Source organism: Phascolarctos cinereus, unplaced genomic scaffold (assembly GCF_003287225.1).
Source record: "Phascolarctos cinereus isolate Bilbo 61053 unplaced genomic scaffold, phaCin_HiC Scaffold_5;HRSCAF=322, whole genome shotgun sequence".
Lineage (NCBI taxonomy): Eukaryota > Metazoa > Chordata > Mammalia > Diprotodontia > Phascolarctidae > Phascolarctos > Phascolarctos cinereus.
In genome coordinates, this window is record NW_027555958.1 from 423,986,367 (window position 1) to 424,009,099 (window position 22,733).

The 22,733-nt window shown below is 40.9% G+C and overlaps 1 protein-coding gene across 3 annotated transcripts in view; it reads right to left on the bottom strand.

The window, feature by feature from the left end:
• The window catches only part of PBX1 (PBX homeobox 1), a 333,027-nt gene that overhangs the window by 54,381 nt on the left and 255,913 nt on the right, over nt 1-22,733 (bottom strand). For all 3 annotated transcript variants that reach the window (XM_020988599.2, XM_020988600.2, XM_078156520.1), the window contains one exon: nt 8,095-8,339. In XM_020988599.2, coding sequence (XP_020844258.1) covers nt 8,095-8,339 — 245 coding nt within the window. The remainder of the gene's footprint in view (nt 1-8,094; nt 8,340-22,733) is intronic.

Consider the following 22,733-nt stretch of genomic DNA (forward strand, 5'->3'; position numbering starts at 1 on the left):
TTCCTTCTGGTGTTATCGTAGGGTCCCTGAACAGGTAACTTCATTCCTCAGGGCCTCACTTTCTCCATCTATAAAATGGGGGATAACAATTCTTATCCCATCAGCAAGGGAGGGCGATACCAGTGGCCCCTGGGGGATGCAGTGAAGGCCACTTAAAGAAAAAATCTATGTGAAAGCACTTTGATCACCTCATAAAAAGACTGTTTCAAAATCTTTACTGCTTCCCACTACCTCACTAATCCATCCATCCACCTTGGGGATACTTCACTAGGGCTCGGTTTTCTTCTTGGCAAAGTGGTGGTAATAATAATTGCCTCCTCCCTACTTTGCTAGGATATTGTGAAGATGAATGAGATCATGTCTATACAGCACTTTGATCTCCTTAGAGAAAAGTGCCGTATAAATATAAGGTATTATTATTAGCTTCTCCCTGCTCCCCTCCTCCGCCCGAATAACACAAAAAAGCGGAAATGAAACCTGGCAGTAACTTGGCTAAGATTCTATAAGGCTAGGGGGGTGGGGATCAAGGGGAGGGTAGGCACACAGTGGGTATCCCAACCCCCTTTTCTGGGGAAATGCTGCAACATGCTGGGCGGCAGCTTCCCCACCTCATAGGGGCTCAATGGGAGGAGGGGCTGCGTGTGAGGCGATATTGTAGACTGCACCAGCTCTCAGCTGGGAAGCCCCAGTTCTTGGCTAATAATAATGTACTTCATTACAGTGAATAAAAATACTCACAATATCTGATGTTTATGCTGGGCTTTTCAGTGCTGAGCCTTCCCGTCCACAGACAGAGGAGTCATTTCCCCCACCGCTGAGGTGAATCACAACAGCTGTTTAACAGCTGCTAAGGAACACACAGCAGAAAGCAGCGAAGAGTCCCGTGTCCACTTTGGATGGACAGAACATAATGACCCAGATTTTCCCAGGACCTAAACCACACCCTGGCGGCAGATTTAGAAGCTATATTGGCTGCTGGATTCTTTAGGGTCACAGTAACTTAACTATTTATTGTTGGAATCATCTAACGAAATTTGAGTGGCTGTGCACCCTGAATGTGCCTGGGCCAGTTTCCAAAAATATGTCACAAACAACTCTTGCTCTTTCTTATTTCACATTTATATACTGTTTAAAGGTTGCTTGTCTGACAACAGCCCTGGGAGGTTGAAAGTACAATTATTATCCCCATTTTACAGATAAGAAAGCTGGGGCTATGAAACCTTACATTCATTGTTGCACAAAGCTAGTGAGTATTTGAAGAAGAATTTAAATTCTTGCCTTCTGAATTTTAATCTAACATTCTATTCAATGGTGAGTATGTGTGTATACGTATGTTCAGAAATAGATATACATATATGCATAGATATATACACATCTGTATATGTAAAAATATATTATGCAATAAACACATGTATGTATGTAGATACACAAATATAAATACAAGTATATAGTGTACATTAAATACAATTTGCATATATACAAATATATATTGTATATTAAATACGCATGCATGTATGCATACATGTGTATATATAGTATATTACGCACATGTATATGTATGTATATCTATATATAGTATATTAAACACATGCATGTGTATACATATATGTCATTATATGCAAATATATAGTATATGAATACATATATGTATGAATCTATACATATTTCTGATTTCTATGTAATAGTAATAATAGTAGCTAGCATTTATATGGCATTTGAAGGACTATGAAGCGCTTTATATACTGTTTTAAGGATTATGAAGGGGAATCACTATGCATAACAACTGCATGGTTATTATTGTCTCCATTTTACAGATGAAGGAACTAAAGCAGGAAGCGATTAAATGACTTGCCCAGGGTCACCTAGCTAGTAAAGTATGTGGGGCTGAATTTGAACCCAGGCTCCACCTACTTACACATCAACTATACTTACAGAAAAATATCAAAATTATATCAATATCAAATATTTGGATGTCTTCTAATGTACATCAGACTTATCAAAATAATATCACAAATACCTATTATATAGATAATTTTGTATGGCTTTTTGAATGGTAAGAGACTAAATTTTCTCTATTTCCCCCTGATTACCTTTATCATGAATTCAAAAATAATCATTTAGCAAGTATTTATATACCAGGTATTATGTTAGGCTATGGAGACAAAAACAGAACAGTCCTTGGCCTCAAGGAGCTTACAGTCCATTGAGGGGAAACAAGGAACAAGTAAATACAAGTGTGAATGTAAAAGAGTGTGTGTGTGTGTGTGTGTGTGTGTGTGTGTGTGTGTGTGTGTGTGTGAGAACATGTAATTTTATCCCTTGCAAGATCAGGATAGCTGCTGGTAGCACCTAAGCCTTACATAAAGAACAAAATATACCAATTCATTCTTTCTAATGAAAGTCTTCAGATACCTCCTTTACATCATAAGCCCAGAATGAAACAAAGGCTGATTCAAGGTCTGGTTCCCACCTCCCTCCAGAGCAGTAATAGTAATAGCTATTGGAAAGCTTCACTATCCAATCAATCTGCCACTTGAGGGTGGAGGAAAGGAGGTGGAGAATCAACCATAGAACTGTCAGTGTGGTCTTTTCATACAGAAATGGCCAAAATGTAGGGTCATATTTTTGCTGACAGTACTTTTCACCGGAAAACAGGATCCTATGAAAAACTGTTGAGAAATAAAGAAGAAATAGGCAGGGATGCCATTCCCCAAGTGGATGGTTAACAATATAACCTCCTTGAATTGTTGAGTTTCTCACTCTGTCATTATGGTGCAGTGGATAGAACATTGGGCAAAGAGTCAGGAAGACTCTTCTCCCTGACCATCAAATCTGGCCTCAGACGCTTCCTAGCTGTGTGACCCTAGGCAAGTCACTTAACCACTGTTTGCCTCAGTTTTCCCATATGTAAACTGAACTGGAGAAGGAAATGGCAAACCATTCTAGTATCTTTGCCAAGAAAATCCCAAATGGAGTCACAAAGAGTCAGACACGACTGAAAAAACAACTGAACAGCAGTAACAAAATCTTGGAGTACTCTCTCCTGATTCACCTCTCTCTATCCCAGGCCTCAAAAGCTCCCCTTCATCTCTGTCCATTGAAATCCTTCTCTTCCTTTGGGGCTCAGCTCAAGTTTTCTTCTGATTCCCCCAGATGAAAGTCTTCTTTCCATTTTCAAATTTTCTTACCATGCCTGGTCTTGAGCTGCGTCTTACAACCATTATATTCTACCTTGTATTAAATGATTTGTGTGCATATCCTACACTGTTCCCCATTGCTATACTCACTGTTAAGTTCCCTGAAGGAAGAAACCATAACATTTCTCATCTCTCTATTCCCTGCGTCTAACAAATACAAATAGGATGAATATTAAGAGCTTGTAAATAGAAAGAACCATTTGCAGTATTTGCTTACAAACGGTATGCATTTAATAAATACTTGTTGGATTGCATAATGTGACTTTATAATGTACACAGCACTAACTTGGTAGTCAAAGGTTGGTTCAAATTCCATCTCTGCACCTCAACATCTGTGTGACCATAGCCTAGTCATTTTAGTTCTCCGGGTTTCTGGGGCAGAAGTGAACGGAGTATTGGGCCCGGAGTCAGAAAGACCCGAGTTCATATGTGGCGTCAGATGGTTACTAGCTGTGAGACCCTGGACAAGTCACTTAACCTCTGTTTGCCTCAGTTTCCTGTTCTGCAAAATAGGGATGATATTAGCACCTATCTCCTAGGGTTGTAGTAAGAATGAAATAATTATTGTAAAGTGCTTAGCACAGTGCCTGGTACATAGTAAGTACTATATAGTGAATGTTAGCACTTATTATTATCTGTAAACTGGGGCAGAAATAATAAGTTGCTTTACAGCTTAAAATTTGTGATATAATGATTGCCTCATTAATCTTAGATTTGGATTCCCTATTCCAGTTAGATTCTATATCGCACAGTCTGAAGAGCATTCTACCTGGTAGGTAACAAGGAAGCAAACGAAGAAATGAAGGATTTTCTGAACTGTTATTTCTCTTTCATCTATTAGACTCTTCCCACTCTTGGCAAGCAGCAGCCCCCGCACTTCCTTGTTCTTGCTCCCACCATAGCTAAAAAATGTCTTTTTTTAATTTTTTATTTTTTGCAATGAATCCTTAGCATTCATTACAAGCCCAGCTCATTCTGTGTTTTATTGTTTATGCTGCTCTTTTAGGAGGACCGTGTCTCTCTCCCTTATCCTTTTTCAGATGTCTTTTCTCTGATCTTGAGGATGTGTCTCTTACAAATTAGTCAGCAAACACCTCATACAATCACATTAATCTCTTTAGACTCCTCTCCACTATCATGTTTAAGTTATTGCACAAGAGGGGTTTTTCACTCCTGTAGTAAGCTAACAGAGACTGTGGACAGGAATTTTTTCTAAAGGGAAAGGGTGATAAGAAATGAGTTACCTTGGGAGCCAGTGTTTTGGGCATGGTCCTATTCCCTGATCATCACATATTGTTCAAAAGGAAGCAGACTGAAACCCTTGAGAAATCAAAGGCATTAGAATCTTGGGGGTGGTTCTTCAGGGGCTGGAGAGTGTGAGCTCCGGGACACCACAGGTTAATTTCTAGGTCCAGGCTCCCCGACCCCACTCCACCCCAACCCTTTCCCAAATTGTTTCTCACTTATCTCCTTTTCCTCCATGCCCCCCGAATGCTTTTACATAAAGCATCCCTACCCCCTTGGGCTGATTTCCTCTGTCAAAGTTTAGGGCAAAGAAGCCCGCAAATCCTTTAATTCTTGGAAATCTACTCCCCCAAGAGCCAGAGCACATATCAGAAGACATCCAAATTTCCCCTTCTTATTTATCATGAATTTCAAGATGAGACAGTTACTTCTTCCTCAAGGTTCCCATTACTTCAACCTTGGTAAACAATTCCTTTTTATGATCAAAATCAAGAAGAAAATAGTAATCTCATTTGTGTCTTCTTCCACCCTTTGAAGAATTAAATCATCATCAAGGCAGGTTAAGATTTGATATATTGCTCTGGTTTTTGCAACACCCTAGCAGAAGTTCAAATGGCTATAGCCTCCCACTGCTACTACATTGTACCTCAACGCTAACTTTATGAACTGCTTCCAGAATTCACCTATTTCTTCCTTCTGGCTAGCCAGTCTGTAGTATACTCCCAAAGAAATAATCTTCCCATTTTTGATTCATGATGGGAAAAAGAATGTCTCCCAGGCAGTCGGAGTACTATAGGACTGTCTCTACCTTCCATTCAAAATCACTCAGTCAGCTGAGGAGTACTATTGCCACTGATGTAAAAAATTCTTAGCTTATTTTATCCCTAAACATTTCTTGGGGCTCTGGAGAAATGTTTTTAAATTAACATTCTGTATTATATGGCAAATATAAAAAAAAACTGCTCTACTAAAAAGAAGTGAAAAATCTTTGTACTTATTTTTTCTCTTTTCATATACTGGGGAAAAATTCTTCTCTTTGCAATGGAAAATTACAAGGACTTTCTTCAAATTCAACTGATTTTTTTTTTTGTACATATGTAAGAAGGATACTTTCAGGAAATCCATTTTAGGTTTAGGTGAGAGAGAGAAATAAAGGTACTTTATCCATTTTAAATTTTAAAATGTCTATTTCTATTTTAAATTTTAAAATTCCTATTAAGCTGTCTTTCATCCTAAAAAGAGACTGGCACATTCTGGATGGCAGAAGGCCTTTTACTCATCTCATTTTCTTACCATCTTTTGTATTAAAGGCAAACATGACAATTAAAAGTAATGAAGAAAAATAATATGAGAACTTAAGACAATGTTATATTTTATGGGATCATAGATTTATAGCTTAAGCGCCTAAGAGACCATTTAGTTCAAACCCTTCATTTTACAGACATCGAAACTAAGGCTCAAGTGGTCACAACTTGTCACCGGTCAAAAGGTGTGAGTATCAGAGCCAGGATTTGAATCCCAATTCCAAGACATTTACACCATACCACTGATGAGTTTGTATGTGTCACAACACAGGCATCTGAAAGGCTTTTTATAATTAATGCTCCCCCAGGACATCAGGTCTGCTCATATTCCTAAGAGTATTCTGTATTCAATAAATACATTCATTAGGCCAGTAGACTCTTGATAAAATTCTGAAGTCAGTAGATAAAGACAATACCCAGAGTTTAGGCCTTGCTAGTAATCATGAGATTCATAACACAGCTTTACATATAGGACAAAGTTACATATAAACACAGTTGGAAAGGGCCTTAAAGACCATCTAATCCAACTCCATTTTACAGAAGAGAAAACTAAGGCTTATATATGGTAAATGGCTTGTCTAGGATCAGAAAGGATTTGTTCCCAGACCCTTTGACTCTAAATACTATACCACACCAAGCTGACTTTTCATGAGTTAGCCCTCAGTAGTAATAGCCACAGTAGCCAGGTGTGATGATGTTACAGGTCTGTACTTGGTACTCCTGGGAAGGCTGAAGCTGGTGAATCACTTGAGTTTAGGAGTTATAAGCCGTGATGAGGGGGAAAGCCAATCAAATATCTGTACTAAAACTGGCACCAATATGGTAAGCCTCTAGGTACAGGAGATAGGTGGAAGAATGGAACCAGGCTACCTAAGGAGGGATGAACTGGCCCATGTCGCAAATAATTTGGGTTAAATCTCCCATGCCAATCACTCAGTAATGGGATGAGGCCAGTGAACAGCTGATATATGTCTAGCCTGGGCAAGATACCACAAGGAACAAAAACTGTTCATTTTTTTATAGCTTAAGATGTGATTTCCTCACAGCAATCCAGAGGGGTATGAGATTCAATGATTACCGCCATTTTAAAGATGAGGGAAAGTTAAGTGACTTCCCCATAGTCACACAGTCCTAGCTCTAACTCCAGGTCCAATGTACTTTCCATAACACATTACCATCACACATACACATAAATACATTTGCAATTTGGAAGAGTATTTTAGATTAAGTCTTTCATTCTTCACCACATACATAATCCTGAAATACTGGGAGGGATGGGCTCAGGAGGAATTATGAATTGTCTTGAATTAAAACAAATTTATTCAATTAAATTAACAAATATATTCTTCCAAATTTATGAAATAGAGGATCGTGGATCATAGGCTTAAACCTGGAAGAGACCTGAAAGGTCATCGAGTCCTATTGCCTTACTTTACAGATGAGGAAACTGGGGATCATGGAGGTCAAATAACCTGTTTAATGTCACCCAGGTGCCATCGAGGTGCTGGTGGTGAACTTTGAACCAAAATCCTCTGGTTCTACTACTGGTATAATTTTCACTATACTACGGGACCTGCATTCACAAATATAAGTGTATTCTATGTAAAAACAAATGCCTGTAGTTGGATGGAGGGTTGGGAGAGTCAATCATTAACTATGTCTTGAATCAATCACAATGAACACATTTTGAACACTCACTAGCCTAACCTGGTATTCATCCTATCATCTGCAAAAGACAGGTTGGTACTGTGATGCTCCTTTCTCAGAGTTGTGAACTATAGCATAGGGAGGGAAGTGAGCAGAACAGGTGTTCTAAGCATTGTCTGCTAGCTTGAGGAGTGGGACACTGGACCTCCATCCCTAAGTCTGGTATCATAGAGTCTCAGAGTCAGAAAGGACCTCAAGTCATCTGGTCTGATTGGTACCTGAACAGAAACTCTACAATATGGGGGAAGAAGTGTGGTGTTACGGAAAAGGCCCTGGACAGAGACTCATAGGAGCTAGAGTTGGTTTCTGACACAGACTAGCACAGTGTCTGACACATGGAGAGAACTTAATAAATGCTCTCCACCTTGGTCTTCAGCCTCAGCGTGAAGGCCCCCAGTAACCCAGGACTTTCTGTTCTCTAAAGGATGTGCCCTGTACCAAAGGGGTCATTTTTATTGTTAGGCCATTTTTCTTGATATGGAGTTAAGACCTGCCCTCAGCCACTCCTCCCCATTGCTCCTAACTCCCCGTAACGAGAGTTCCTGTTCCCTGCATCGTCTGTGAACTGGCCCCAGTTTTTGCCCTTTGCCTCTTAGCCTTCTCTAAAGATACCAGGGAGAGATGCAAGCGCCTGTGGTTACCTGTTCATATTTCTCCAGTTCTGTGTGGTAGATCTGTCGGATTTGTGAGAGTTTGGCTCTGTAGTCAGAATGCTCGACTGAGTTGTCTGAGCCAGCTCCCCCAGATGCTGCTGCTGCTGCCGCCGCTGCTGCAGATCCCCCACCTTTCTCCGGCCCTGCTACTCCCTCCGCCAACAGCATGTTGTCCAATCGCATCAGCTGGGGGTCTGTCGGCTCCTCCTCCTGGGCTCCTCGGATACTCAGCACTATAAGGAGAGACAAATAAAAAGGGAAAAGATGTACAGGTTGATGGTGGTGAGGTGTGGCAGTGGTGAAAGCCTGTCCGACTCTGAGTCAGGAAGCTGGAGGCTAAGCAAGTCATCAATCTCCAGCAACCTCAGTTTCCTGATCTGTAGCACCTTAGCACATACCTCACAGGGATATTGTGAGAAATGAAGCAATATGTGTGAAACACTTTTCAAACCATAAAGGGCTTTATGTAAATGATGGCTACTAATAATAGTTAGCTCTTATTAATGGTAATTCAAGGAAAAGGTCAGTGTCATTATATAACTAAATAAATTCCTAGACCAGCTGCAGTATAGCATTTTAGAAATGGCCAAAGAGCAAAGAAAGTCCACGTGTGAATTTCCCTCCACATCAATTCCACTAATATCTGAATGTCATCCAATGTTCACTTCAAGAAGTAGTACTTACATTCAAATAAGTCTGTTGCCTCAGTTTCCTCATCTGCAAAATGGGGATAATACTATCAAATGAGATAATTACTGTAAAGTTCTTAGCACAGTGCTTGGAACATGGTAAGCAGTACATAAATGTTAGTTTCATTATGATTATGATTTATTCAAATTTTCTGCTAAATTTTAATTTCATCTATGAACAAGAAGCAAGGTGCCTGGCGCATAGCAAACCCCTAATAAATGCTTTGCTGCCTTGCCTTGTCGCCTAGCCAAAAGGGATCGAAAAATGAGGGGGATCTATCAGGGAGTGAGAGCAAGAAATAACAAAAGACAGCCTAAGGGTGTCCCTTCTTACCCTGAAATGTGAAAGAGCACAGAAAGCCTTCAACCTACCGTGAGAATCTTCCCTAGAGAAAACCTATGCTATGACCAGATTACGAACTGCAAAGCATGGGAAGGTGCCATGGGTTGCAATTATCACTGATGGAGAGCACATCCATTTCAAAGAGATCACTTATTTCACCTCTGCTAAGCTTCTCTGTAATATTTAAAATACATATCGACAACTCTAGAATGACTAAGGTGACATCACGTTGATAATGCACAAGGACCTAACCAGCATGGAGAAATCCCAGCACAGTAAGTAGTCTGCCCTACATCCTGATGGTGGAGGCACAATCTCCTTGTGCCAGCCACTTTTCACAATACAACAGTTCAGATAAAAACCAGAGCTCTAGCGTAAAAGGAGAACTTGGAAGTGGGGGAAGATCCATGATCTTATGCTCTATGGTCCTAATAAGTCTTCCCATGTTTCTACAAATTCTTCATATTTATGGCTTCTTGTGGTACAACAAAATTCCATTATATTCATATATCATAATTTGTTTAGACATTCTCTAAGTTTAAAATTTTTTTATAGTTTTTTTTTACTTCTATAAAAGTGCTTCCATGAATACAGCAGTATCTACATCTTCCCCTTTATTTTATATGCAACTTGCATACAACATGCCTTAAATCATAACTTTCGTGTAATAACCAAGACCTTACTGAGGGGGTGCATAGGAGTAAATTGTACTACAAAAAATGAAGGTTATTCATTTATTTGTTTGAATGAGAGAGAAAAAGAAAGAGAGAGAGAAAGGAGAGGGAAAGGGAGAGGGAGAGGGAGAAGGAGAAGGGGGGGAGAGAGAGGGAAAGAGAGAGAAGGGGAGAGAGAGACACAGAGAGAGAGAGAGAGAGAGAGAGAGAGAGAGAGAGAGAGAGAGAAATAGGCCAGCTTTTAAGTTTCTAGGAGGTGGTGGCTAGAATCCAATTAGCCAGTGTATTCTGGGGTAATGAGCTGAGGATCAGAGGATGGGGTGGCTGTTATTTCCAGGTCATGTTGCAAAAACCACAAAAATAGTTGAAGGTAGAATATATCTGTTGAGCCCAGAGAGTTTCTTCCTAATTCTACATGTCTCTGAAGCTTAAAAAGGTCATCTCCACAAGGTTGTCTCAGGAAAAGTAGATGTGAAACCAATGGGGAGAGAAACTGAGCTTTCCAGGGCATTATATCATTTATAGGACCTGACTACAACTCCCCACTTATAATGGAAAGGTCTTCTTGGGAAAGACTATGGGAAATTTTTCTCTTTCTCTTATTTTAAAGGAAGAGAGAGCAGTGACCTTGTCCATCTGGAAGGGAAGAGAAGGGAAGGAAGCAAGACACAAACAATAACCCTTGACTGACAAAGAACCATGGAAAAGAGAAATACACAATTCCACCTATATACATGGGACTCAAGGGGGCATAAGAGGCCTTTCCCCTACACACACACACACACACACACACACACACACACACACACACACACACACTCCCTCACTCACTCACAGACACTTCAATACTAATTCCCTCCTTTTTCATCTGTAATCAGCAGCAATAGAAGGAATGACTATTTTTCTGACACAGAGTCCTTAGGGTTTGTTTTCTGTTTGTTTGTTTAAAAAATAAAAAAAGAAAGAAACCCACAAAAAATCTAGATAACTTTTTCTGCATATGAGTTAAGGAAGAAGAGAAGTAAAGGACAGCAGAAAATATATGGCCTGAACAGAGGGTCATAGGATTATTAATCTACCACTGGAAAGGGTCTTTGAGGTCACAATGTCCAAAAAACACAAGAAAGGGCTTGTCTTTCCTGTTAGGTGGACCTCTTATGGAGAATTTTATGGAAAGACTACATTAATGGTCACAAAGGATAGGCTGCCGTGAATGGTTTATAGTCTGCATTGTTTCAGGGACTAAGAAAACAGATTAAACCATGTATCCATTGGTCTAGGACTGAAAATGGTACCTTTCAATTGTATTTGGCATTTATATTCTATTTCACTATATTTATTCATTGGAATTTCTAAAGTCCTACAGAGAATTAATAGTTAACAAATACTTTACTTTAAAAAACAACAACTGAATATCATTCACCATTTGCTTTAGAACTAAGGAGGAAAAAAAAAACTGAATCTAGCCCAAACACTTGGAATCAGAACCCAGCAATCTCTTGTCCCATATCTATGCTAATGATTTGTTCAAAGAGGGGGACTTTGTTTACGTGGCTTATGGGTATTTCTTTTTACTTAGTAAATGTTAATTGCTCTAATAAAAAATCTCTGCTGTACAGAAAATAGTATTAATAAGAAGGTTTTCAAGATCATACCAAATACTCCCTTAAATTCAGGTGTGAGTGGTACAAAATAAACACAGAAATAAGGATGTAATGATGCCCAGGGTTAGCCTGACACAGAAACATGCTGTATTTCCAAAAATTCTCAGGGCTGCCATAGCTTTTAAAGGTCTATTCTGTACTGAGTCAATTTCATTGTTCATGACTGAAACTATATAGATTTGGTTGGGAAAAGTAAACCTGTGTAAGCTGGACAAAATATTAAATAGCTTTGAAATCATCATTTTAGGGAACATACGATTGAACACTATAAAGAAGAAACTCAGGCTCGCTGGGTTATGTTTCTTTTGTAATTTGACCAATAAGAAGCTGGCATGCTAGAATCTTAATGTCTTGTAACATGACTTGTCTGCATTTAAAGTCAAAATCCAAAATGAAAAAATTAAAAAATAGAGACTGAAATGGGACACAAAAAAAGAAAAAGAACAGAAAGAGGGAGAAAAGCGAAACAAGCGAACCCAAACAGCCTATGTATTTACCAAATAAAACAGATCCTAACAAAAAGAAAAACAAGGAATGAATACAGAAATATCAGATTTTTTAAAGGTTAAGGACAATCTAACCAAGAGGAGATTGCTTTGTTTTATTTTAGAAAGAATCACTTGGCTCTGATGGGCCTGGAGCAGGTGCTGGTGTCTGTAATGGCTGCATAAAAAGTATTACATGCACGCAAGTACCTAGAGAATGAACTGAAATATACCAAGAGAAAAGTGGGTACTGGGCTTCCTTGACACTGAATCAGTTCAGCTAATCAGTTAAAAAAATCCTCTCCACATTAAATAAATAAATGTAAAGGGTGATATGTCTAAGCAGATCTGATATCACCTATTTATTGCCGGAAGCTTGCACTCTGGCGAGGAGGAGACAAAATGATTATTTAAAAGCTCCTTTTTATCTCCACGGCACCGTGCAAGACTCAAATGAACCTTTCGCCAGGACACCAGAGATGTTAACATTCATCCTCCAAGATCCAATTTCAACCAGTGGAGCAGTTACCTAATCCAGAAACCATCACATATGATCAGGACCCCGCACCCCTGATGAGCCCCGCAGGCACCTCCCCCGATAGTCTCCCCCCGACTGCATCCCCTGGTGCAACAGCTTAGCCTGAAACAAGGTTGTTAAATGAAAAAGTCTTCTGTTTGTGCAGCACCTATGGGCTTTCTGATGTACAGTCACCTACATTTCCATTTTTCTTTTATTCGTCAACTCCACTAAATTCAGCATTGGCATGGAACAATCCATGAAAGCATTTACTCAGCCGAGCAATGGTCCTGGAGGAGAAGCCCATGGTCCTTAAGACACCGTCCTGGGGTACTACAGCATCCCCCTCACAGGAGAGCCTTTGTCAAGACAAGGGCTCAATTTAAACCAAAATTGTTGCTGGCCCTTTGGAAAGCAGCTGTTCGTTACAACAGCCTGAATCCCAATGCCAGCCCTGGACTGGATTCTTCTGTAGGATTTGTAAGAGAAAGGGAATGTCATGGCAATGACAGCCAGGTCTTGCGACTGAGGAGTTGCTGCTTTTTCACAGAAGGAGAAAAACAAACCAGACCCAAAGGCACATTCAGACTCCCAGGGAGAGGGGTTTAGTGTGGTTTTGTCCTTGTCTGCTGTAGAGAGCTGAAACATGTCCAGGTGATCTCCACTAGAGGGAACTGTTTCTTTACAAAGGACCACCTGTGCTAAGGGCGTGTGAGAGATGCTTGGGGAAGAGGGGGTGTGTGTGTGTGTGTGTGTGTGTGTGTGTGTGTGTGTGTGTGTGTGTGTGTGTGTGTGTGTGTGTGTGTGTGTGTGTGTGTGTGTGTGTGTGTGTGTGTGTGTGTGTGTGTTGCTGTGTTATTGGAGGGGGCAGGGAGTCTCCTTATATGCACTGTTTCAAATGCCTGTTCCTCACCTCTGAACTTCCACAGGTAGGATAAGTCTTCATAGAAGTGTAGTTTTCATTCCTGATGAGATCACTGATATGGCAAAGTGGGGGAGGTTGTGCCCCCCACTCTCCCACCCCTAATGCTGCATTCCTGAGGATCCTGGGAAGATACATAGATGCATGCACTAATGTTCTCTGAATCTCTCTGATGTTTAAGACAGAAAAAAGGCTGAAAAGCTCTGTCCTGACTCTACCTTCATATCCTTAGGACGCAGGCAAGGTGTCTTTGAACTGAAACAACTCTGATGATAAGATACTGAGACCTGGAAAGTTAGTTTCTTTTCTCTTCTCTTCTCTTCTCTTCTCTTCTCTTCTCTTCTCTTCTCTTCTCTTCTCTTCTCTTCTCTTCCTTCCCTCCCATTCCCTTCTCTTCCGATCTCCCCCTAACCCTCTTCCCCAGATAAAGTTTGGCATCTATAGATATTATTGAATGAGAGGCACCCTCTAGTTCCCCAGGAATGTATGTAACCAGATATCTTTTTCAGAAGGGGCGGTACTAGCTTATGACTCCATTTTGCCAAACTGTGCTCTCTGTACCTCATACCCAGCATTTCACCAGACACTGATCAAATTCCTGGGGACCAGAAAGAGCATCATAGGAATTAGGGAGAAGATGATCTCCCAGTCCTTCAAGTATGAAACCTCGTTCATCTTTGACTTCTTGCTCTCTCTTGCCCTGACATCCAATCAGCTGTCAATTTCTGTGAATTTTCCCTTCACAGTGTTTCTACCATATGTCCCTTCCTTCCCATTCCCAGAGCTACAACCTTATTCCAAGTCCCTCATTACTTTTTGCCCTGACAATATGAAATTCCTCCTAACTGGCCTCTTTTGCCTCTAGTCTTTCCTCTCATCTGTCCTGAACAGTGTCACTGGTTTTGTCTTCCTAAAATACCATTTTGATCACTTTGCTACACTGCTAAAAATCCTTCAATAGCCCCTTATTGCCTATAGGATGAAATTCTAAATTTTTTAGCTCAGTATTCAAGGCCTTCTACTAGCTGGTTCTAACCTATCTTTCCAGTCGTATCTACCACTACTTTACTATAGTTAGGCCATGATGTACTTCCTCTGAACGTGCCTTGAATGCCTCCTACATCTGGATCTTCATTTATCCCTTCCCCTATACCTAGAATGACTTTCCCACCCCACCTCCACCTATCAAAATCCTACCTCACCTTTAACACTGAGGTTAATATACTTCTCCATGAAACTTTCCTTGATTCTTCCATGAGGACCTTCAAGGACCCTAGCAGGAGGAGCTTTCTCCATCTTCTGTAACCCTATAGCTTTTATTATCTCTACCACTCATTTGCTACTAATACTTTACATGGCCTTGTACTTAAACCCTTAAGCAAATCAAGCCTCTGCTATATGTTGGCTATGGGACCCTAGGCATGTCACTAAGTCACTTAAACTTCTCAGCACTCTGGACAATTCTCAAAGACTGTAAGTTATTAAGAAGGTACTATGGTTGAGAAAGTTTGCGCAGCTCTGAGTTCCCCATAACAATGAAATCACAAGATCCATTCCCATCCTCTTCTCATATACAAAGCACTGTTCCAGGTGCTAGGGTAAGAAAGAAAAATGGAAAAACAGGCCTTTTCCTGAGGGAGCTTATGTTTTGCTTGGGAGATGCAACATGTAAATGGCTAAATATATGCATGATAACAGGAGGATGCAGTAGCATCCATGAATTCAGAAGCGAGAAAAGAAAAGTCTTGGGATGAGGCTCCCCCATGAGACTTGACTGCAACTGTATGGAAACGTACCTTGAATTTCTTCTCACAGAGATTAGTGCCTTGACTCCTCCTACCCTTGTCTCACCTGCTTTCTTTTATGAGCTGCATTATTACTCCTATTCCCAAATAAGAAATTTCTCCACTCCAGAGCTGAGATGATTTGAATCTTTAGAACTAAAGGGCTCAGGTCAGTGGTGAGATCTAGCACTTCACATGCCCTGAACCACAGTTTCATGGTCATTTCTAGTTGAAGTAACTCAGCCAGGTGTTTTCAGTAAACATATTTTATTCTCTGGCCTTCTCTGTCTCAATGGTGAGAAATATTTACCCCCTTTCAATCATCTATTTTTCATTTCTGCAAATCAGATAGATCAAAGTCTATCTTCCCTAGGAGGTTGGCGACCTTGGCCAACCAATACTGAAGTTTTAAAATTCAACCCTGAGATTTTCATGTGAGTAACTTAAGGAATATTTTGTTATTGTTTCTTTTTAAACAGGTCTCATTCTGATTCTTCTGTTCTGGTCATGATGCTCTCTAGATATAATGACCCACTTACATTTCCCACTTTTCCCCCTTGACTGTCTCAAGGGATGGATGGGCGTGGATCCCATTCACACGTTTTCCTGCTTGGCACACTGCGTGTCCCTTGGCCAGCTGGCATAGAGAATGCTAATGTGCTAGGCAACTGGCTGATTCCTCTCTGGATACATGCCCATGTGCTAGCAAGAACAGGGGACTCTGGTCCTCGCTAGTTCAGGACTGTTGTTTCTTGCTCATTCACCTCAAAATGTCTGGGTTGGAGCCCACAAGGTTGGTTGCTTCCTCTCACATATATTCAGGGAAGAAAGGGGGAAGTCTCACAATTTTCTTGATTATCCTGGATTAGGCTTCATTTTGCCTTCCCTAAATCAAGACATGAAGCAATCACAGAGGAACGATGATTCCTTCATGAGACTATGGCTCCATCAATCAACAAGGACTTACTGAAGGTCCACGTCAAATGTGGCTTTATACTAGGACACAGATCTCAGATCCCTGCTTCAAAAGAAAGTCATTGTGGAGAAATGTGTCTGCTTAGGGGAAGGATCTATGGGGAAAGTGAATTTTAGACCTTGGAAATCATATCTGTGTTTTCCAAATGACATGCTGAAAGTTTTGGATTTAAAAAGAATTTATCTGAGCAGTAATATGCAGGAAGAAACACAGCGAGGTAGAGAGAGGAGAAAATGATATTTCTGTGTGTTCAAGTTTTTGCTGGTTAGAGGTCATTTTAAAAGGTTTGTTCGCTAAATCCCAGAATAATGAAACAGAGAGTATCCACATATATATCATCAACAGATCCTATTTTTTAAAATGTCCCCGGAAACAGATCACAAAGTTTCTCCTCTTCCCCCACCTTCTCTCTTCTTGTCTCCTCATTGCCCCTTGCTGTTACTCTTTCCCTCTTGCTCTTAATCCTATAGGAGAATGCTGCCTCTAAAAATCTGAAATCTCACTCATTCAGACCATGTAACACAGCTTGTGGCAAGCCCCACTCCAGTCATGCTGAGCTGGGAAGATTCACAGTTCTCCCTGCCCATCAGTGATTGCACATAAGGGCCAGAGTCCTTCTGGAAATCTGAAAAGCCCTTCTGGGAACTACTTAACTCTGCTGAAATCTCACCTCATGTCAGACAAGCCAGCCTGGGAGTGATTTTTAATGATTGCTTTCAAATCTCTATAAAAAGAGAAGAAGTCAAAAGTAGGAAAGGGGCTCTCTTTATGTTCAAGGGTGATATCGAGGCGAAGGTGATTCCAAGGCTTCAGACTCCACAGCTATCTCGGGGAGACCCCTGGGATTCTCTCCACCTGTTTCAGACATCCCTTTGGGTTTTTCCTGTGGTCAATATAAAGTCTACTCTGGGATTAGCCTTTGTTAATGGCCAGAAGGACTCTAACAAAAAACAAAAACACTTGGATTTTGATGAGTTAATATAAGGGACCTCCATGTCCTGTAGCCAATATTGCTGTTCTAACTACCTGCACACCACTGCTATTATTAGCGTGGTAGTCATTGTTTTATTCCTAATTTACGATCGTTACTGGTGTTTTCTGTGGTTTTATTCCTAACCTATGATCATTATGATTGTTTTGCTGGCTTGATTACCAAACAAATATTATATTACCTGCTTTTAACAAGGGGTCCCTACATTCACAGTGGGGGCAGCTAGGTGGCACAGTGTTTAGAGTGCTGGGCCTAGACTCAGAAAGACCTGAGTTCAAATCTGGCCTCAGATACTTCCTCCTAGCTGTATGGCCCTGGGCAAGTCACTTTACCCTGTTCGCCTCAGTTTCCTCATTTGTAAAATGAGCTGGAAAAGGAAATGACAAACCAGTCTAGTATCCGTGCTAAGAAAACTCCCAAAGGGGTCACAAATAGCTGGACACAACTGAAAAATGACTAAACGATACATAGACAGTACAGGCAGCATACTGCAATGGAAAGACAGACAACCTTAAAGCCAGGAAGACTTCATTTCGAGTTATTTAATGCCCCAAAGTTCTAGGCAACTCTCTAAGACCACAGGAGGCAAAGAATATGCCAACACGCATTGGCAGAGGAAGTCTCCTCACCTAGGGGTTCTCATTCTTTTCAGCACCATATACTCCTTGGGGAATCTCTTTTCCTCAAAATCATGCTTTTAAGTGCATTAAACAAATGCCACGGGAATACAAAAGAAACCAATTTTATAGTGTGTTCCAAAATTCTCAGTCAGCGCACTTTCAAGCTTTGGTAATTTAAAAGTCCACTAAGATTTTTGGAACACCCTGTGCTAAATTACAGTTTTCTTTTTGTTTTTTCGAGTTCACAGATCCTAGGTTAAGAACCCCTGCCTGAGAGTGATGAAACCATGGGTTCAAACACAAAAGCACCAGACTGGATTTTCTCTTATTTTTCAAACAATTTTATCCTTGAAGAATGAAACTGAGAATCTTTCTGGGTTGTTGGAATCTAGTTCATCAACTATTCCTTCTCTCACAACGTTAATGCTCCCTCCTCCCTTCCTGGCAGAGGAGGGAGCATTTAATCAATAGCAAAGTTCCCACTGTTGCAATTTTTCCAAAATTTTACCTGGAGCCTCCTCCCCATTCTCTCTGCTCAGGCTGCCACCGCTCTAGTTCAGGCTCTGGACTGGGGTTTAATATAACCCCCTCAATGATTTCTTTGCTACCAGTCTGTCCTCTCCAATCCGCCCTTTACACATTTCCCAAAATAACCTTCCTCACATGTGAATCCAAACACAACCCCTCACTTGTTCAAAACCTTTTAGTAGCCTCATCTGAAATACAATTTCCTCAGCTCAGCATTGAAGCCTTCTTCCCCATAATCTAACTCTAACCCTCCTTTCCAGTGGTTGGATTATAGGTTTATAGAATTAGTAAAGCTGAACAGGACCTTAGAGGCCACTGAGTTCAGCCGTCATATTTAACAGAGTAAGAAACAGGGTCATAAGAGATATTAAGTGACTTGCCTAGTAAATGTCCGAGTCATGATTTGAACTCAATTCTTCCTGACTCCAATTACAGTGTCCTATCCACTATTCCAGCTTGTCTCTTAAAGATAGGACAGAATGTTTCCTATTTCATACTACTCTTCTTCATATTCTCTTCATTCCAGTCAAAGTGGGCTACTAGCTCTTCCCCAACCTCAGCCTGTATTCTTCCACTTTCTCGAATTCACAAAGGCTATCACTCATATGCCTGGAATATATTTCCTCCTGCTCGTCTTTACCAATGTGAATCCTTCTCTCAATTCAAGGCTATGCTTAGGCATCACCTCCACAAAAACTTCCCTCATTCCCCACTCTCAGTTCAAACTGCTCACTGCTTCCTGAAGTTTCCATCGGGTACCTTGGTTTTCTCCTTTGACCCATCACATCTGAACTTTGCCATACTTCTTTGTCGGTGTCTCTTTACTAGACTATATCATCTTGAGGGCAGGGCCTGTGTAATATGTGTCTTTGTATCTCCAGTGTCCTACATGTTGTAGGAGTTTAATAAATGGTCTTAATTGATTATGAAGAAATGTACCATTGGCTACACAGAGCCTTTATCAGATATAGGGAATAAACCAAGATAAATTAAACTAGAGCCCTAAGTGTAACATTATTCTAAATTTTTTTTCAAAAACCTTAGAATAATGCATTTTCTTCCATCCCAACAGCTCACATGCAACAGGACAGCTTTACTTTCTAAGGGGATTATTATACATGCAAAACACCACCACAGTTACCCAAGAAAAAGAAGACCATAAGTACACTTAAGGGGCAGGACAGTGGTCAAGTTAAAGGACAAAAAGAAGAGATGATTTTTCTATAGTCAGATTCTGGGTCAAAGATTGACAGCTAAAATGATTACAGATTCAGAGTTGGAAGGAGACTTATGTATCATATGGTCCAACACCTTCATATTACAGGTGAGGAAAGGGATGCTAAGAGATAGAAAATGACTTGCTGAAGGTCAGTTACCCAGGTAGTTAAAGGAAAGGCTGGGATGCAGAGTCAAGTCCTCGAACTACAAACCCAACATTCTTTCCATTTGCTGAAATAAGTGAAGACGGACTGAAAGAGTCAGGGGGTTGGATGGGGGAAGGCTGAAAGTCCATCCAAGATGAAAAGAAAAAGAGCCTTTAGACCAGGATGTAAAGTAATTTGATGTAAAGTGGAAGGCTGGAGAATGAACCAGAAATTAACCCATCTGAAGCAAGAGAGGATTTATGAGGTCCCTGGGGGTGGAAAAATTCTCTAGGGAAAAAGAAAGGGATCTAGAGAAGAAGGGGATTATATTGGGAGGGAGAAAGCAACTTCTTTGGGTGCTGTCACAGGCTATGTGTAGTAAAGGAACTGCTACATCTAATCTAAGGAGGGAGGATGATTCCATCCAAGGTTATAAGACACAATCGTTCACATAGCAGTTGGTGGGATGGGGGAAGATGAGAGAGAGAGAGAAAGAGAGAGAGAGAGAGAGAGAGAGAGAGAGAGAGAGAGAGAGAGAGAGAGAGAGAGAGAGAGAGAGAGAGACAGAGAGAGACAGAGAGAGAGAGACAGAGAGAGACAGAGAGAGAGAGACAGACAGACAGACAGAGACAGACAGACAGAGAGAGAGAGACAGACAGACAGAGAGAGACAGACAGACAGAGAAAGAAGAAAGGTCGATTAACCTGGAAGGAAAGATCTTGAAGAACGGAATAAGTTGAGTCTACGCAAATTAATGAATGTGAATGTGTACCTTTAACCTCGCCACCTGAGCATCATTTGTATCCTGTTATTTCCTCTAATTGCAACATAAAGCAAGTTTTACACCCTATCTTTTGCTGTTGGAGCCAAAATAGTGGAGAAGTGCAGGTAAGGGAGACTGAAATTATTGAAAGAAATATAGGGGAAAGCCTGATCTCCTGAGGGGAGGATGCAGCACCCCTATCTGGTGTCAGAGGCTGGGGAAACAAGGTAGAGGCAGGAAGTGACCAGTGGTGGGATACTGCTGAATCTCCCGTCTGGACTTTGGTTCCACTTCACTCCACACAGAACAATTAATTCTCCTCTTGTCTCAAACATTTTAAAAATGCAGGTGAGACAACGTGGATCAGCTCTGCTACAGCACAACTGGAAAACACAAAGCACATACCCCAGCAGGCAGTGAGTCCGTAGTGACCTCTTTGCATCTAAAGAACAGTGAGAAAGAAGGAAAAAGATTGCTTTTCTGAACTTCCAGAGTGGCCTTCCCAAAGCATCAAGCCCATAACTGAAAAGCACAGTGGTTCAGAGAAATAACACACTAACAATTAGGGAGAATCATCCTGATGTCGAGTCTAGGAAAGATGTGAGGAATGATAAAACCTTCAGCAGAAAGACTCATACAACTAAGTTACAGAAAATGTCAGCTCCACATTGAGAGACACGTCTCTAATAAGTCTCTGAACAGGCAGAAATACCTCCACGCACAAGGTTTTTGGCTTAATATAATGGGGAAAAAAAGATGTGAAAACTTGCCTTCCAGACCAGTATGGCAAGCACTCGACTGTGGTCTCCCCATGACCCCACTCTTGTCCCCTCTGTCAAGAAATGGAACCTAATGGGCTACTCTAATCAACTTGATTGTCCCCCACTGCTCTGCCTCCTCCGCCCCGCACACAGCCCCAAAGGAGTCCAAGTGGCTGCGATCTTGAGCAAATAAACACCTGGCACTCAAGGAGCTTTAACTTTTCATGATCTTCAGTGCAAGCATTCAGATTCTATCCTGAGCAGAGCTTCTCAAACGCCGATTTGAGTTTCCAGGGGGACATTTTAAAGGAGAAGTAGATTTCAAGTAAATGATTGCAACTTATCGAAAATAATGTGCTACTTAGCGTCTGTGGCAAACATCCTGGCAAGAAGCAAAGGGAGGCAAGCGCTGGAGCAGATGGGAGCGATTAGGCTCTGATTTTCAGATGGGCTTTTTTTTTTTTTGTCGTTGCTGCCTCCACTGAGCTTAAGACATACTGGTGAAAGCCTGGAGGAGCAGAAAGGGGCTCCCTCAGCAGAAGCCTCTTCCTTTGCACAGGGCAGTGGACCTCTTCAAAAGCTCTCTGAAGATGACAGTCTCCGGATTCCTAGAAATGTACTCAGATCACCATCATCACTACCACAGAAAATACCTATGTGATGCCACGAGGTCTTAGCAAATTAGAACAAGAGTTGATGAATGAAGGTAGAGTCTCATTTTCTTTTAAGGGGGGGGCATAGAGAGAAAGAGAGACAGAGAGACAGGGACAAAGAGACACATACACACAGAGACATAGAGAGACAGAGACAGAGACAGAGAATTATGTGTTCCCATGATGTTAGACCTTACACTGCATTTTTAAAATTTTTTTATTTTTTATTTGTTTAAAAGTGTAATCAGATATTTAATGAAACCCAAAATCATAATTTGTCACACTATATTTTTAACCAGCTTTATCTGAACATATAACTTCTCTTCTATGAATTGATATCTCTCCATAATTTCTGTTTTGACACTTTTAATGGCCCCAAAATGACCCCATTTTCAATGGCTAATGCCAGACTCCCTTTTAAAACTTTGCTCTTTTTACAAGTCAGGAAGGACACTACATGCTTACACATTGTGTAACTAGGCTGGTGACCTGTATCACTGCTGGTCAAAACTGTTGTAGTATTAAGCCTAACATGGTCTCAGATGTTATCTTACAGGAAGCCTTTCCCAATCCCTATTATTTCTTGTGCCTTTCTTCTACTGATTATGTCCTATTTATCCTGCACATAGCTTGTTTGTTCATGTGTGTTTGCTTGTTGTCTCTCTTGTTAGACTGTAAACTCCTCAAGGGCAGGGATCATCTTTTGTCTTTTTAGTGTCCCTGGAGCTTAGCACAATGCCTGACACATGGCAGATGTCTGATAAGTGCTTACTGATTGTATGAATGGCTTAGTGGATACTTCCTTGAAGCAGGGTCAAGGGTGGAATGATGAGTGACAGAGCTAACTAAACAGTCATAGTCAAAAATCTGGGTAAAAGGGCCCATCAATCTTC